Source organism: Apis dorsata, unplaced genomic scaffold, assembly GCF_000469605.1.
Source record: "Apis dorsata unplaced genomic scaffold, Apis dorsata 1.3 scaffold_813, whole genome shotgun sequence".
NCBI lineage: Eukaryota > Metazoa > Arthropoda > Insecta > Hymenoptera > Apidae > Apis > Apis dorsata.
This window is the reverse complement of record NW_006263951.1, coordinates 192,378-206,547: the sequence shown is the minus strand read 5'-3', so window position 1 is coordinate 206,547 and position 14,170 is coordinate 192,378. Positions and strand designations below refer to the sequence as shown.

The 14,170-nt window shown below is 27.9% G+C and overlaps 3 protein-coding genes across 4 annotated transcripts; 1 reads left to right on the top strand and 2 right to left on the bottom strand.

Annotated features, from left to right (window-relative positions):
* Positions 1–97: 97 nt before the first annotated feature.
* LOC102674005 (UPF0235 protein C15orf40 homolog) lies at positions 98–1,471 on the bottom strand. Its single transcript, XM_031513963.1, has 4 exons — positions 1,214–1,471; positions 689–779; positions 478–605; positions 98–407 (listed from the first exon to the last, which is right to left on the bottom strand). The coding sequence occupies exons 1-4, from the start codon at positions 1,337–1,339 to the stop codon at positions 318–320; spliced, it is 435 nt and encodes a 144-aa protein (XP_031369823.1). The 5' UTR covers positions 1,340–1,471; the 3' UTR covers positions 98–317.
* LOC102674145 (coiled-coil domain-containing protein 124) lies at positions 1,037–3,325 on the top strand. The gene is made up of 4 exons (XM_006623078.2): positions 1,037–1,184; positions 1,648–1,812; positions 1,910–2,178; positions 2,268–3,325. The coding sequence occupies exons 2-4, from the start codon at positions 1,654–1,656 to the stop codon at positions 2,464–2,466; spliced, it is 627 nt and encodes a 208-aa protein (XP_006623141.1). The 5' UTR covers positions 1,037–1,184; positions 1,648–1,653; the 3' UTR covers positions 2,467–3,325.
* Positions 2,568–10,624, bottom strand: LOC102674280. Of its 2 annotated transcripts, XM_006623079.2 has the most exons (3): positions 7,669–10,624; positions 3,757–4,138; positions 2,568–3,283 (listed from the first exon to the last, which is right to left on the bottom strand). In XM_006623079.2, the coding sequence occupies exons 1-3, from the start codon at positions 9,603–9,605 to the stop codon at positions 3,158–3,160; spliced, it is 2,445 nt and encodes an 814-aa protein (XP_006623142.1). In that variant the 5' UTR covers positions 9,606–10,624; the 3' UTR covers positions 2,568–3,157. The 2 variants fall into 2 exon arrangements, with proteins under 2 accessions (XP_006623142.1, XP_031369822.1); XM_031513962.1 differs by lacking the exons at positions 2,568–3,283; positions 3,757–4,138 and adding an exon at positions 5,249–5,823.
* Between the last annotated feature and the right edge of the window lie 3,546 nt (positions 10,625–14,170).

Genomic DNA, 14,170 nt, shown 5'->3' with positions numbered 1-14,170 from the left:
TATATAATAAATATTGTAAATAATATTTTTAATAAAAAAAAAAATGTATTAAAAGAAAGCTTGAATATATTAGTAAATAACTTTATTAATGCATATATTTAATTTTTGAAAATAATATTGTTAACAAATTATTTTTATTACTTAACAATTGTATAAAATAATTTTTTTATTTTATAAATTAAATATGATAAGCTGATGTGATTGCCATATTTATACAAAGTAAATATGACTTATCAAAAAAAACATTATATATAAAAAATAGCTGTAATTATAACGAAAGAAAAAAATAATGTATTAATAGTAAATTATTATTACTTTCAAGTTTCAATCTCTCCCTTTAATTTTTCCAAAACTTTTTCCATTGATATTCCAGATACTACTACAATCTTTTGTCTACTTTTAGACCCCTATAAAAAATAAGTATTTAAATTAAAAACAAATTAAAAAGAAAATTTAAGTAATAAATATTGAACTAACTCTATCTAACGTTACATCGGACTTTCTCATTCCCAATACAGACGCTATATATTTCACGAGTTCCGTATTTGCTTCACCTTCAACTGGAGGTGCGGATATTGCGACGCCTACTGCATTTTCAGAAATATCTATAAAAAAATTGCATTTTATATATATATCTGGTTTTATTTTTAACATTGATTCTATTTTAAAAATTGTAATACATCATCACCTGTTATATTATTATGTTTCGCACCAGGTTTTGCTTGTATTTTTATCGCAACATTTCCATTTTTATCTACACTTATAGGTCCTTTAACTTCCTATCAAAATTTATCTATTCACTATAATTATATATTAAGAAATATAATATAGTATATATAATATATATAGTATATAATTTTAATCATATACTTATTTAAAATATATTTTCGATATTAATCGCATATTATTTTATATTATTAAAATGTTTAATAGTATTTATATATTTCTCATTCAAATTAAACAAAAATACATATATACATCATTAAATTCGAAAAAAATGCCAATTTTTTTAACAAATATCTAGTGAATTGCAAATATAATGTTGCCATTCTTAAATTCGCAAACGACATCTAGTAGTATTAAATATAAGTAAAAGGTGTATGATAGAAAATGTCATGTTATTTTCTTAATAGGTGATCAAATCTCGATCACTCATTAAATTTTGATTCTCGCAGCCGGAAACGGTAAGATATGATTTTTACTATTCACTGACCTCATTAACTATAGTTTTTTGATTTTTTCCAGTTTTCTTTGATCCCTGTTTCGACATTTCACGAATATTTGTAAAATATTGCAAAAATTTTCCGTATAGATATGTATTTCTAGAGTAATATATCATTTATAATTTATAAATCACTTAAACTATATTTTAATTTTAATTAATTGTAACTAAAAATGATTTCGATAATTCTTTAACCTCAATAGCTTTGGCTAACTAGTACGTCTGCGCACGTGTATCAATACTGCCAACTAAATCATAGTGAAATACTATTTTACCGCGAATTTTTAAAATATTTGATTTTGTAAATTTTTTTATTCAGACTTAATATTGCGAATAATATTATAATTTATACTGTTATTATAACTAAATAGATGATAATTAGAAACTTTATCATGATTGAATTATATTTATAATAAAATTTATAGGTCAATATGCCCAAAAAATTCGTTGGTGAAAATAGCAAAGCCGTCGCTGCTCGGGCAAGAAAAGCAGCGGCAAAAGAGGCCGAGAATACAAAGAAAGCTCTTGAAGCAGAAGAAAAAGCTTGGCAAGATGACGATAAACAGTTATTGAAAAAAAAACAAAAACAAGTATATGAATATTTATTTGTTTTTATTAACTATACATCTTTATTATTTTTAAATATTTTGAGAAATTTATTTTCATAATTTATAATTCATTTTACAGGAAGAACTTGAAAAGAAACGTCAACAACAATTAGAAAAAAAAGCAGAAGTGAAAGCTCTACTTGAAAAGGAAATGGCAAATATAAAAGTGGGTGGTAAACAACCTGCAGCTAAAGTAACTAGAGCAGAGATAGTTGCTGCAACAGAAAAACGGAATCAAGCAGCAATGAAAAAAAGAGAAGAAGAAAAACCAATTGAAGAGAATTTGAATAGGTTAACAATTGAAGGTGAAACTGCTCATGGTATAGATGAAGCTTTATCCGTTTTAAGGTAAGATTGATTATTATATTAACTTCTTGAATAATAGTATTTATATTATACTATTAAAAGTATTTTATTATTATTTTTCTCTTTTATAGTTCAAAAGAAACAGAAATTGATCGTCATCCAGAAAAACGTGTAAAGGCTGCATATGCTAGTTTTGAAGAAAGAATGATGCCTATTATTAAAGAACAAAATCCTACTCTGAGGTTAAGTCAATTAAAACAAATATTAAAAAAGGAATGGATGAAATCTCCAGAAAATCCACTCAATCAAAAATTACTTCTAAATCGTTGATATTAAATGGTGTTTGACGGAATATAAACACACATACGACTGATTAGGTTCGAAGGAACACGCGAAATGAGACTTATAAATGTAATCATGAACGAATCAAATATCTGTACACAATTTTATTGTAAACGAATAAGTTATACTCCCGGTAGAATACATAAAATAAGACTATATAAATCATCTTTGGTATAACTTATACGCTACTACATAGCCTCTACATTGTATATTACAATTTCATTTACAAACAAATCTTTAAATCCGAAAATTCAAAGAAAACAGGTTAACAATCGTGTACATGTTTTGGCACAGTTACTCTGCAAACTTATACAATTTTACAGATACGAGTATCTTATCGGTATTTTTTTCATTTACAATATTAAACAAATGTTTATAAAAAAATAATTATAAGAAAACTTGGTTACTTCATTTCAATTGTATAAAATAGAATTCTATACAAACAAATTTTCACCAATGTGAAATATAGATTATGTACAATAGATCTTAATCTTTTTTTATTTCGATGCGTTAAATTCGTTGCAGCAGATTAAGCATAAGGCACCATAACTTTTTTCTTCTTCATATGTAATGAGTGAAATACCCGTACTAAGAACTTGATTTAAATTTAATCTTATATAATAATATCTGATCCACAAACTGTCTGTTTTGTAAACATACTTATTTAATTATTTTATCGCTACCATTTCTTATTTTTCCACAAATCTATGAAACAATGTATCATATGATTGACTTGCTCTGGGCAATCAGTCATAGGTGTATGGCCAGCAGTTGGAATGGCTTCGAGGAAAACTTTCACCATAGTCTAAAATACGAAACGTAACAATTACAATTAATACTAAAAAAAAACGAAATAAAAATTATTTTTAGATTATCGCTGTTATATTACACATCTTGAGAGAGTCGAAACTTTAAATATTTGCAATCTAAGATAAGATAAATATTTTAAAATTAATAAAAATATTGAAAAAAATTTTAAATGTGAAATTTTAATAATTATATGTAGCTCAAATTGTTTCGAATGTTACGAAAGAATTGAATAATTTTAAAAAATCAATTTATATAAATTAATTGTAAATATTTTTCTTTTATTTTTATTTCTTTTTTATATACTATATTAATTATAAATTTTATTATTTTTTTTCTATTCTTTCTTAAACACTTAAAACAATTTGAACTATTTGATTCCTTCAAATTCTCAAATTGAAAATCGAGTTTCGGCTCCATATTTCAAGATATTCAAATATTCAAAATTATGTTGACAACATTACAACATACCCTTTCCATTTGGCATTCCTGCACGAGCGACACTTTATTATCCCTTAAGCCATGTATGAGAAGTGTCGGCGTGCATATCCTTCTATGGAACACGTAGTCTCCTTCCGGCCAAACCATGCCGTCCAAAACGTATTTCATGTGCGAAGGCCATTGTTCAGATGGTTCGGGGCCACAATAAGGGTGCTGACGACCCCTTGCAGAATATAATATATCTCTGTGAAGGCCACACATTAAAAAAGGCGCCAAGACAGCTCTGAGGCAACAGTGGCCAGCACTTTCAGTACTAGGCGCTGCTAAAGGAGTTGGACCACCTCCTGATATCAGGACTAGCTGATGAATACTACTGTCGTATTTACAGGCCAAAGCAGCCGCAAAACTGCATCTGTAATGAATAAAAAATTATGCAATAACTGTTTCATTTTTTGCATATGTTATACTCTTTCTATATTGATATAATATGTATTTTATTTTTACCAAAATTATATTTTGTTTGATCTTGATCATCATCAAATTTAGCTTTATTAATTGAGTTTAATTTATATTTTTTACATAAAATTATGTATGTGTATAAGATAAATTGATTTATTAAGATTAGATTTGAAAACAAAATGTAATAAATAATATTGTTCATGTTTTACAGAGAAATAATTTTAAAATTTAATTAAACATATATTATAAAAACTCTTTTTTTATGAATTCCGAAATTAAATATATTTTCTTATTCAATTAAAATATAATTATCAATATAAATAATTAATTAAAAAATTATATTTAACTAATTAACAAATAACTCATTATTTACATATTATTTAAATCGAATTATATATAATATTATGCAAATATTATCTTATTTCAAAAACAAATATTATTTAATCTCAGCTTATCTCAAATTGTATTCCTTAATCTCTCATCTTATTAAATCTTATAATATTGAATCACATTTGTGATAGATTATAGTTCAATAAATAATAATTGTATTCCTAAAAAGATCTCATTTTAACTCTAAGTTTAGAGCCATTATTAAAATTGAATTTTTAAATAGATAAAATAAGCCTAAAGATAAGATTAAAAAAATAAAAAAATATTGAAGAAATTAAAAATTATAATATGCAACTTTATAAAATCTATAAATAAATAAACAAAAAAACTAATATAATAGATTATATAATATACAATAGTTCATTATTGCTAAAAATTAACACGAAAATTGTATATGCAATTCTTTATCGACAGTTTTTCGAAAAACTCATTAATAAATTCTAGAAATCTCTTTTATTCTATCGCATAAATGTTCTTTCCTTGTATAATTTATACTCACAAACGCATTTATTGTGATCTTAACTGATTGTTGCAATCTGTGTAGGATACAAATGTTAATTTTTATAACAAAACGGCTATTGAACTGTATATACTGTATGTGGACTCAGCCTACACGTTGTGTTGCAATATCGTGCGGACGATTATCCAGATAATAGAACATATTTCGTTATTACGGCATCGTCTTGTGTAGGACTTGATGGCGAGCTGAATAACCGTATTCATTAACGATTTACATATTATAAAAAAAAAAATTAAAAGGCTTTCGTAAAACATGAATAAAATCATTAGGAAATTACGTCGTTTTTTCTTGAGTATATTGAATCCTCAGCTGTTTTTTTTCCCAAGGTTCTGGAAATTTAAGTATATATATGTAAATTAAGATCCAAACTTGATGTAAATATTAAAAAATAGAAGAATCTAAGAATATAAGAAAAAAATACTATAAGAACAGTTGTTGCAAAATATTCAATTATAGATGATACAAGTAATCGATAAAAGGTTCTGATAAAATAGTGTTTTTCACTATCAGCAGAATATCATTAAAAAACAATGCAAAGAAATAAAATCGTTTACATATTTTTTTAATACAAATTATTAGATGCGTTTTACGTGAATCTCTGCCTGATACCGTCTCGAAGATTTACGATAATGTCCAGATAAGGGAAAAGCGATATGTCTGCCATATGTTGCAACTTGCAAATCTTTTTCTGCTTTTTTCACTCTTTTTTCCCTTCCCCTATCGCCGAACTGAGAACAAAATATCGTTAATAAAATACTAATATACTTAATATCAACCGAAGATTAAGCTTAGATAATTATTTTCTAATTTCAAAAGCAAATCGTTATGGATTAAGTGATATGAAATGCACGTCGCAAAATTTGTAATTCAAATGATTTTGTATCTGCTTTAACACGCGTTGATCTATATTTAAAAGTAAAACTATAAGTTGTTAAATATCAATATCTAATTTGTACTACTTTCTTTAATTAAAATATCTCTTTTAGCATTTATTGCATTTCTCAAAATATATTTAATAAAAAAAATATTAAATAAAAAAAATAATAAATTGAAATATATTTAAATTCTATCAATACTTTAAAAAATTAAAAAATCCTACATTTCTAAAATTAAATTTAAGAAAATGATGAAAAAGTTCAGTTTTCATGTATATCTTGAAATGCTACGGAGAATATTTTAAATAAAGAGATCTTAAATCTCAATAAAAAGATCTCCATTCCTTTGTCCCACGATATTTCTTTCAACCTATTTATTCCAGTAACTAAAAACACGAACATTTGACGCTCGACAGAATTCACTCTTCGCCTCGCATCTCTTCCATCAACTTATACACATCACACAGAGGATAAATTGCAATGCTCTCAAGAGGAAGAATGATCGATCACAAAAAGCGTTTAAGTATGAAGATACGGCGTACAAAGTAAAACGTTCAGATGTTCACAGGGGACGTAAAAATAAATCGATCACCCTTACGAATTTGAAGAACTCGTGGAACGCGGATTAAATACGCGTTCAGGTTTGCCCATTAGCTATTTTGCGCGGGTAAATGCGTGCAACCGATCGGATTGGACGCGCAAACGATTCAAACGTCAAGGAATTTTATAATCATCGAAGAGATATCCGATAAGGAAATGTGGTATCTTGTATATATCCCGTAATTACATCGGGATACTTTTAAATGGTCCAAGATAAATTATGCGATTATGGACCACGTTTTCTACTAGTCATGATCAAATAATTTTACAATGGTAATGAACGAGGACATAATTGAGGTTATTTGCATTCCTCCGGAGTTCAATTATTATTATTAGAAGTGGAATCAAGTGTACGATTGACCCTTGTTCGATTTCAATTGTCAATCGATCTTTTTTTCTTTTTCTTCGTCGAGAAATTTCGATATATATTCATATTATTCTTTTTTTAATTACAATTGATAAAATAAGAAGAGATAAATCAAAATTCTCATAATATATGAAATTCCTGAAGTTTCAAAAGTGTATAAAATATATACAAAATATGCAAATATCTACGTAAAATATTCGATAAAATATTTAGCAAACGAATAATTTCTGTTCAAATTCAATTCTTTTAAATGTTTTTTTTTTATTTTTTTTTTTTAGAATTACTTTTTATTTATTTTAATTTTTTTTATTTGATAATTATAAAATGATCGCTTAAAGATATCACTAAGACGATACTGATGATTTCGACCATGAAATGATTTCTTTCGTAATAAGTGAATGCACGCGACAATTGTCTGCTATTCAGGGACATTATGTGCCTATTTATACTAACTAATAGCAATATCATGTGATTCATAGCTTGAATATATTAGAATTTAATTCATTAATTCTCTATAAATGAAATAGACGAGAAATAACTCTATTTCTTCTTTTTTTTTAATTTATTCCAATTGAAGAGAAAAATTATCGAATAAGAAATAATGAAAAGGGAATTACATGCTCATTTCATAAACACTTCCTTTAACTAAAAAATAAGCAAAATATATCAAATCACTACAACATTATTTTCTCCTTCCCTCAAAAAATCAAAAATAAAAATGAAATAATTACCCATAATTGTGTGCAACCAGGACACATTTCTGGCCAGGTTTGAAAGCATAATGACACAATATAGTATCCAAATCCTTGAGCAGCTTGTTAAAATGATAATCCCTGGATCGATCAGGTGCCGAGCTCATTCCATGTCCCAGCATATCAGGCGCGATACATGGATAGCCCAAAGAGGAGAAATATTGAAGCTGATGCTCGAAGATATCCGCCGATGAGCCAAATCCGTGCAAGAATACGATAATCGGCTTCCGGTTCTTTCGAAACGTGATCAGATCCCGAGGATTTTGCTCGTAACAGGTCGAAGTGGCGCTTTCCTCGATGTTCGGCCACGTCTTCCTGTAATCCTCGAGCTCGATGGACACGGCTTCCTTCTTCATCTCGAATGTGCCCATTTTCTCGTTCCAGCTGCACTTTTCCAAAGAGCATCGGTCAGGCTCGTCGATCGGATTCGCGGTGAACTTTTCCCGCAGCATCGCGATCGCGTTACCCTTTTTAGTCCTGAAGGACGACTCGTTGCTGTTGTCCTTGAATTCCAGCCGCAGTTTCTCGAAACTGGGCTCGTTAACAGTTTCCCCCAGCTCCTTCAGATCTACCGCGGGCACGCCACTCTCGAGATTATCCGTCGAGATATCGATTCCACCGGTGGTTTGAACGCTCGAATCCTGAGGCTCGCTCCTTTCCGCATCATTCTTCCCGGTGACCTCCGATCTCCCGGTGCCTTGATCGTTGCTCAACTGCTCTCCACTTCTTGGAATCACCATCTCGTCCGTTCTCTTTGTCGGCTGGCCCTGAGCATAGTTCCCCTGACCATCTGTACTCAAGTCCTCCCAACTATTCCTCAAAGCCGTTCTACCGAGCTTCTCGTCGATGATCTTCAACAAGGATTGCTCCAGGCTCGGCTCCTGATCCGGTTGGAACTCGATCGTTTCTACGCTGTTTATACCCGAATCGATACAATCCAGTTGCTCCAGAGTAACTTCCGTGCCGATCGGTCGTCTCAAATAGAAGTCCAATGAATCAGGATCGTTGGTCGATCCGATGAATCCACGGTTCACGTATCCCTCGTTACCGCCGTTCAACACCTCGCTCTTTCGCGTCGATCCCTCCTCCTCGTTCTTTTTGATCCTCTCCGGATGAAATGAGAAACTGATATCGTTGAACGATTCCTCGTTGCCACAGGATTCCTGATTCATCGATCTCATCCTTCCATTCGTATCCTCTTTATCCTTGTTCAATCGCCGCAACGTTAAACAGTCGTTCTTTTTCTTAGAGCTTCTTACATCCTTGATAAGCGTATCGCCCGCGCCTGCGACATATTTCACCGTATCATCCAATATCTCCTCGAGCAACACGTTGATATACTTCTCCAGATCTTTCACGATTTTATTTTTGATCGTTTGTTCTTCCGTCTGTTCATCCTTTGTATCGTTAATCTCGTTGATCACGTTCGTCACAAGAACACTCTTTTCCTCTACTTTGATTGGCTCGTTCTCGGGACCAGTGACCTGCAGTTTCTGCAAATTCACCGACACTCTTTGCTCGAGCTCCTCTATCGCGCGCTCGTTTTTCTCTGCCTCGCAAAGGCTAGTTCTAATCCTATTCAATTCGTCGGAAATGATTTGTTCCTCGGCTGTACTCACTCGTTTCGATTGTCGAAACGAGCATCTACAGTTTCCGGACGAATGAGGCCTTCTGGACCAACGGGTGAAGAAATTGTCGATGATGGATTCCGGCCTCTCGTTGGTGTTCTCGTAATACCATCCACTTTTCAAGGTTGGTTTAAGAATCCTCAAAGTTCGCCGCGGTCCAACGTTAAAGAAATCACAATCGGGAAGTTCCACCTTACCAGGACCTACTCGATTCCTGTTCTTCCAATATTCGAAGAATTTCGTGTACCAAGGAGATCCTGGTATCGTTTCTTCTCCATCCATAGCCATGTTTTGTATGTGAATTTGTTGTCTTTGAGATCATAAAGATTGATCGAGTATTTTCTAATATAAAATGTATTACAATAAAATTTTTCGTTGTGCGATTTTTAAAAAATCTTTAATAATTAATAGTTGTTGATTTTTAAAAAATTTATTATATAGATCTTCTTGATTATTTGATTTTTGCAGTTTGCATCTTTCCAACACGTACAACTCGTAGTATTGTTTCTTTATAAATAAAGATGATTTTCACCATTGAATATCGCAATAATGAAAAATTAATATGTTTACACATTATTTTAAAATGCGGTCTCAATTTAAAATATGTAATTTACTATTCGTTCCTATGAATTATTATACAAAAGTTATATAAAAAAACATAGAAAAACAAAGTCTTCTTTGTAGTTTCTCATTTATAAATTACAAAAATATGATCTAGTCAATGTCTACGTTTATTCTATAATACAATGAACAGTTGTTCTTTTTTCCTTAAAATGAGATTTTTATTTGTCTAATGACTCAGTCTTTTTATTCGGTACATCGATACTTATCTTCAAAATATTAAATCAAAAAAAATTACATGAAATGATGGAAGAATCTTTTATATAAACTTTAACTTTCCTCCATTCAATTCTCATTGGCGTATTCTTTGTAGAAAATGAATTTTTATCCATCGAGAGCGAACAATATTTTAACAGATTCCAAATTTCGTTTTTCTTTACTTGCTTTTCCGTTCTAATCGTTCTTTTTCGTTATAAATATATGTCTCGTGACTTGTTCTCGTCGCCTTTAATGAATTCGCTCAATTTTTTCTTGCCAACTCGATCGTTCCATCAGGTTGCTCGTTCGCAGCCTTACAACACTTTTCCTGCAATTCTTGCAACCGTTGCTCGGTCAAACACGATTTCCCCGAGAAAAACGAAAGTAACATTTCTCGCTGCTCCTCGTGTTAAGTAGTTTATGGCTCGCTGATTTGCCGATGGATCGTTCCACTATCGAAATAGCTAATTGCTATATCTGATATTTCAACCTGTGAATAATAAGATTAATTAGATGACCGAATATGGATCATATATTTATAAATAATATAAATATTTATAAATAATAATACGTATTATTGATATACTTCAATTAATAATTAATAATTAAAATATTAATCAATAAGTTAATGTATTTCAAAAAAGATATTTAAATTTTAAAAGGATTAACTTCTTTTAAAGGAACTTTTCTTTATATTAAGTTATTTAAAGATTATTTGTTTGATATTTACACGATATCCAAACAGATGTCTAACACGTCTTATTAAATTCGGATATGGATAAATATTAAAATAAATTTATAAAACCGATCTTCTTGTCTGTTTCTAATCTATGAAATTATTATATATAAGAAACGATCAAATAGGTAAACGATACTATTCATCTATTAATTTTTCGATAATTGTTACAGTAATTGACTAATAATTTTCAATAATTTTTGTAATGTATTGTTCTAATACTGTTTCTTATATTTTTATTCATATAAATAATTTTTCTCTCAAACATAATAATTGCAATGCTCATCGTTTTAATTTGCGAACGATGAGACAGCCAAATGTTATATTATATTTTAATGCTGTTTATATTTTAATGTGTATAACAGATGCACGATTCACAAATGTATAAAGCGATGAAATAATAGAATCAATGATATATCTCTGTAAACGTGAATTCTTTTTGTCTTTTTGTAAATTCTTTATAAAGTATATCTAATAAAATAATATATTGGAGTTTAATCAAAAAAACTTCTGGATAAAAATTTTATAAGATTTTTGAAATTTTATATATTTATAAATCATTTTTATATATTTATATTATTTAAAATATGGTAATTTAAATAAAACTGAAATTAAAAAAAATTGAGATTTGATTAACGTTTAAAAATTATCACAGATTTCTATCACTAAAACAACGAAAATTATAACATTTGACATTAGAAATAAATTTTTAATTAATAAATAATAATAAAATTTAAAAAACATATTCATCATAAATTAATAGAAAGTAAATATTTAATTTTATACAGGAGTAAAAATAAAAATGATGTGAATTTACGTCAGCGACTGAGAATATGTTAATTAACCAATATATATGTATGTATATGTACATAACATATTTCTATTAAAATTAATATTATATTATTCGTTTAATTATAATTATAAATATATTTAAAAAATTGTAATTCTTTCTAAATCTTATTTTATGCTAATGATTTAATATTTAAATATAATTTTATTCGAAATAAATTCATAATAAATTAAAATTTTTTTTTGAAATTGATATTAAGAAGCTGACAAATATTGAAAACTATTGTTTTATAAAATATTGAAAATTGAAATCATGTAATATTCAATGATGATTTTTTAAAAAAAAATTACATCTTAATTAAGAATGTACAAAACAAATATTTCAATAATTTGTGAAAATATAAATATAAAAGATGTTCGGATATTAAAGTAATCATATTTTCAGTTTATTAAAATTTTGTAGAAGAACTATTTTTTATAGAAAAATTATATCCAGAATTATATATATATTTATTAGAATATCTTTACATATTATTTATTTCAGAATAATTTTTATTATTGTATTGGTAAAAATCATATAATACAATTTATTTTAAATAAATAGTAAAAGAAACATAAAAATATAGTATGAAATAAAATGTAGAAAAATTTATATAGAATAAAGAAACAAATACTGAAAATTAAAAAATCGAATCATGAAAAAAATGTTTGGAAAATAAAAAAAGACGAATTAACTTTCGAATAAAACTTTCGAAAAATAATCGCAATCATTAATATTCATAATAAATACATTTGTTATTATTATTCATTTATTATTTTTTTTTAAAGATATATTTATAAGTAAATAGATAATACTTGTTCACAATTTTTCAACTATCATAATTCATATTTCCTGTGCAACATAAAGAAGAATTTCTAAAAAAAGATTTAAGAATCATTTTTCTAGATATCTTGATCTTTGATTTTCTAGATATCAAGTTTTTATGTATGTTATATAGTGTTGCGATGTAATGTCTTAATTTAAATATTAATTTAAATATTAAATTAAAATATTAAATTAAATATCTTTTACCAAAATTCGTAGAAATTAGTTGATAGAAAGTACAGTGCATATACTTCTTAATTATTTCCATACCAGGAGTGAGAGTATACTTCAATATTTCATATCTGCTATCTTTGATATAATTATGTCTATATTATGCAGATAATAAGAATAAATCAATTTTTTGCGTATTAAAGTTACTCGAATTATGGCCATTAAATTGTTCAGTATCTAGAAAAATTTTTTGAAAGTAATCAAGCGCATATATATGCGTTTAAAGAAAAAATATTGATTTAAATATAAGAAATATAATCGAAGTATTTATAAATAATTTGCATTTTGTACAATTATATCATTATAAATTATAACTAAAATTCAGTTTCCTGCTTTATTAAACATTTTTTATTTTTTTATTTTTTGATAATATTTAGTGAGTAATCAAAAATATTAATTTTTATTTTAGGAAACTTTTAAAATTTAATTGTAATCTAATTCAAATCTAATCTAACTTAATCGCAATTTATTTCAAAACTTTAATTTAAACTCAAATTCAATATTAGTTACGTACAGACATTATGATTTATTGTTTAGTAAATGCGTTTCAAAGAATTTTTACATAATTGCTGAAATAAAAAATAATTTTTACGTCAAAAATGACATTCGACTCGTAAAGTATTATAAATAATGCGCATTAATCGAAAATTTTTAATTTTCCAAAATAAATTTAAAAGATTAATGTTAATTTAAATATTAAAAAATAATTACAAATATTGCATTTTTAACAATTTTTTTATTTTGTTATAATTGTATCATAAATTGTAATGAATAATATTCAGTTTTCTATTCGGATATAGAAACTCGACAATGATTGGTACGAAATTTTTCAAGAATGTTTCAAAAATTCAAAAAATTCAAATATAACTATTAAATATATTGTGTTTTAATGTAAAAATGTACAATATTCAATCCGTGATAAATGTTCTTTATTATACTTGCCTTTTAAATTCTTATTATTCTTGCTCTTTGAAAAGTTGCCGACCATCTTTTTTCTCGTAATGAACACAGGTAAGATAGCACACATCGACGAAGCGTGGTTCAAAGCTGACTATAAGCTTTTCCCATCCCTCAACACTCAAAGACCACTTGTTGCTTGCTTCGACCAGTGATTCTCACCTCTTTATGCCACAAAATATCGGTGACAAGTTAGAAAATAGTTTTTAATATGAAATATGGGCGATCCGTGCACACTACTATAATTTTAGTCTCTTAACGCGCGCATTAAACCGTCAATTGACACTTCCTTTCGATGCAGACTGCTCTCGCGAGCAAAAATTAGCCGTCAAGAACATGATTTCGAGGAGCCACTTTCACGAAATACGAAAGTCGCTCGACGGGGATACATATCGAAAATTCATATTCACTGACTCGGTTTTTTTGGCTGATTATCCACAAGGAAAGAACGAGCAC

Coding starts and splice junctions, on each gene's coding strand:
- LOC102674005 (XM_031513963.1), bottom strand. CDS start 1,339: ATGATATATTACTCTAGAAATACATATCTATACGGAAAATTTTTGCAA. Junction 606..688: donor GAAACATAATAATATAACAG/GTGATGATGTAT, acceptor ATTTTTTTATAG/ATATTTCTGAAAATGCAGTA. Junction 408..477: donor CCGATGTAACGTTAGATAGA/GTTAGTTCAATA, acceptor TATTTTTTATAG/GGGTCTAAAAGTAGACAAAA.
- LOC102674145 (XM_006623078.2), top strand. CDS start 1,654: ATGCCCAAAAAATTCGTTGGTGAAAATAGCAAAGCCGTCGCTGCTCGG. Junction 1,813..1,909: donor TGAAAAAAAAACAAAAACAA/GTATATGAATAT, acceptor TTCATTTTACAG/GAAGAACTTGAAAAGAAACG. Junction 2,179..2,267: donor GAAGCTTTATCCGTTTTAAG/GTAAGATTGATT, acceptor TCTCTTTTATAG/TTCAAAAGAAACAGAAATTG.
- LOC102674280 (XM_006623079.2), bottom strand. CDS start 9,605: ATGGCTATGGATGGAGAAGAAACGATACCAGGATCTCCTTGGTACACG. Junction 4,139..7,668: donor CTGGTTGCACACAATTATGG/GTAATTATTTCA, acceptor TATTCATTACAG/ATGCAGTTTTGCGGCTGCTT. Junction 3,284..3,756: donor AGGAATGCCAAATGGAAAGG/GTATGTTGTAAT, acceptor TTCGTATTTTAG/ACTATGGTGAAAGTTTTCCT.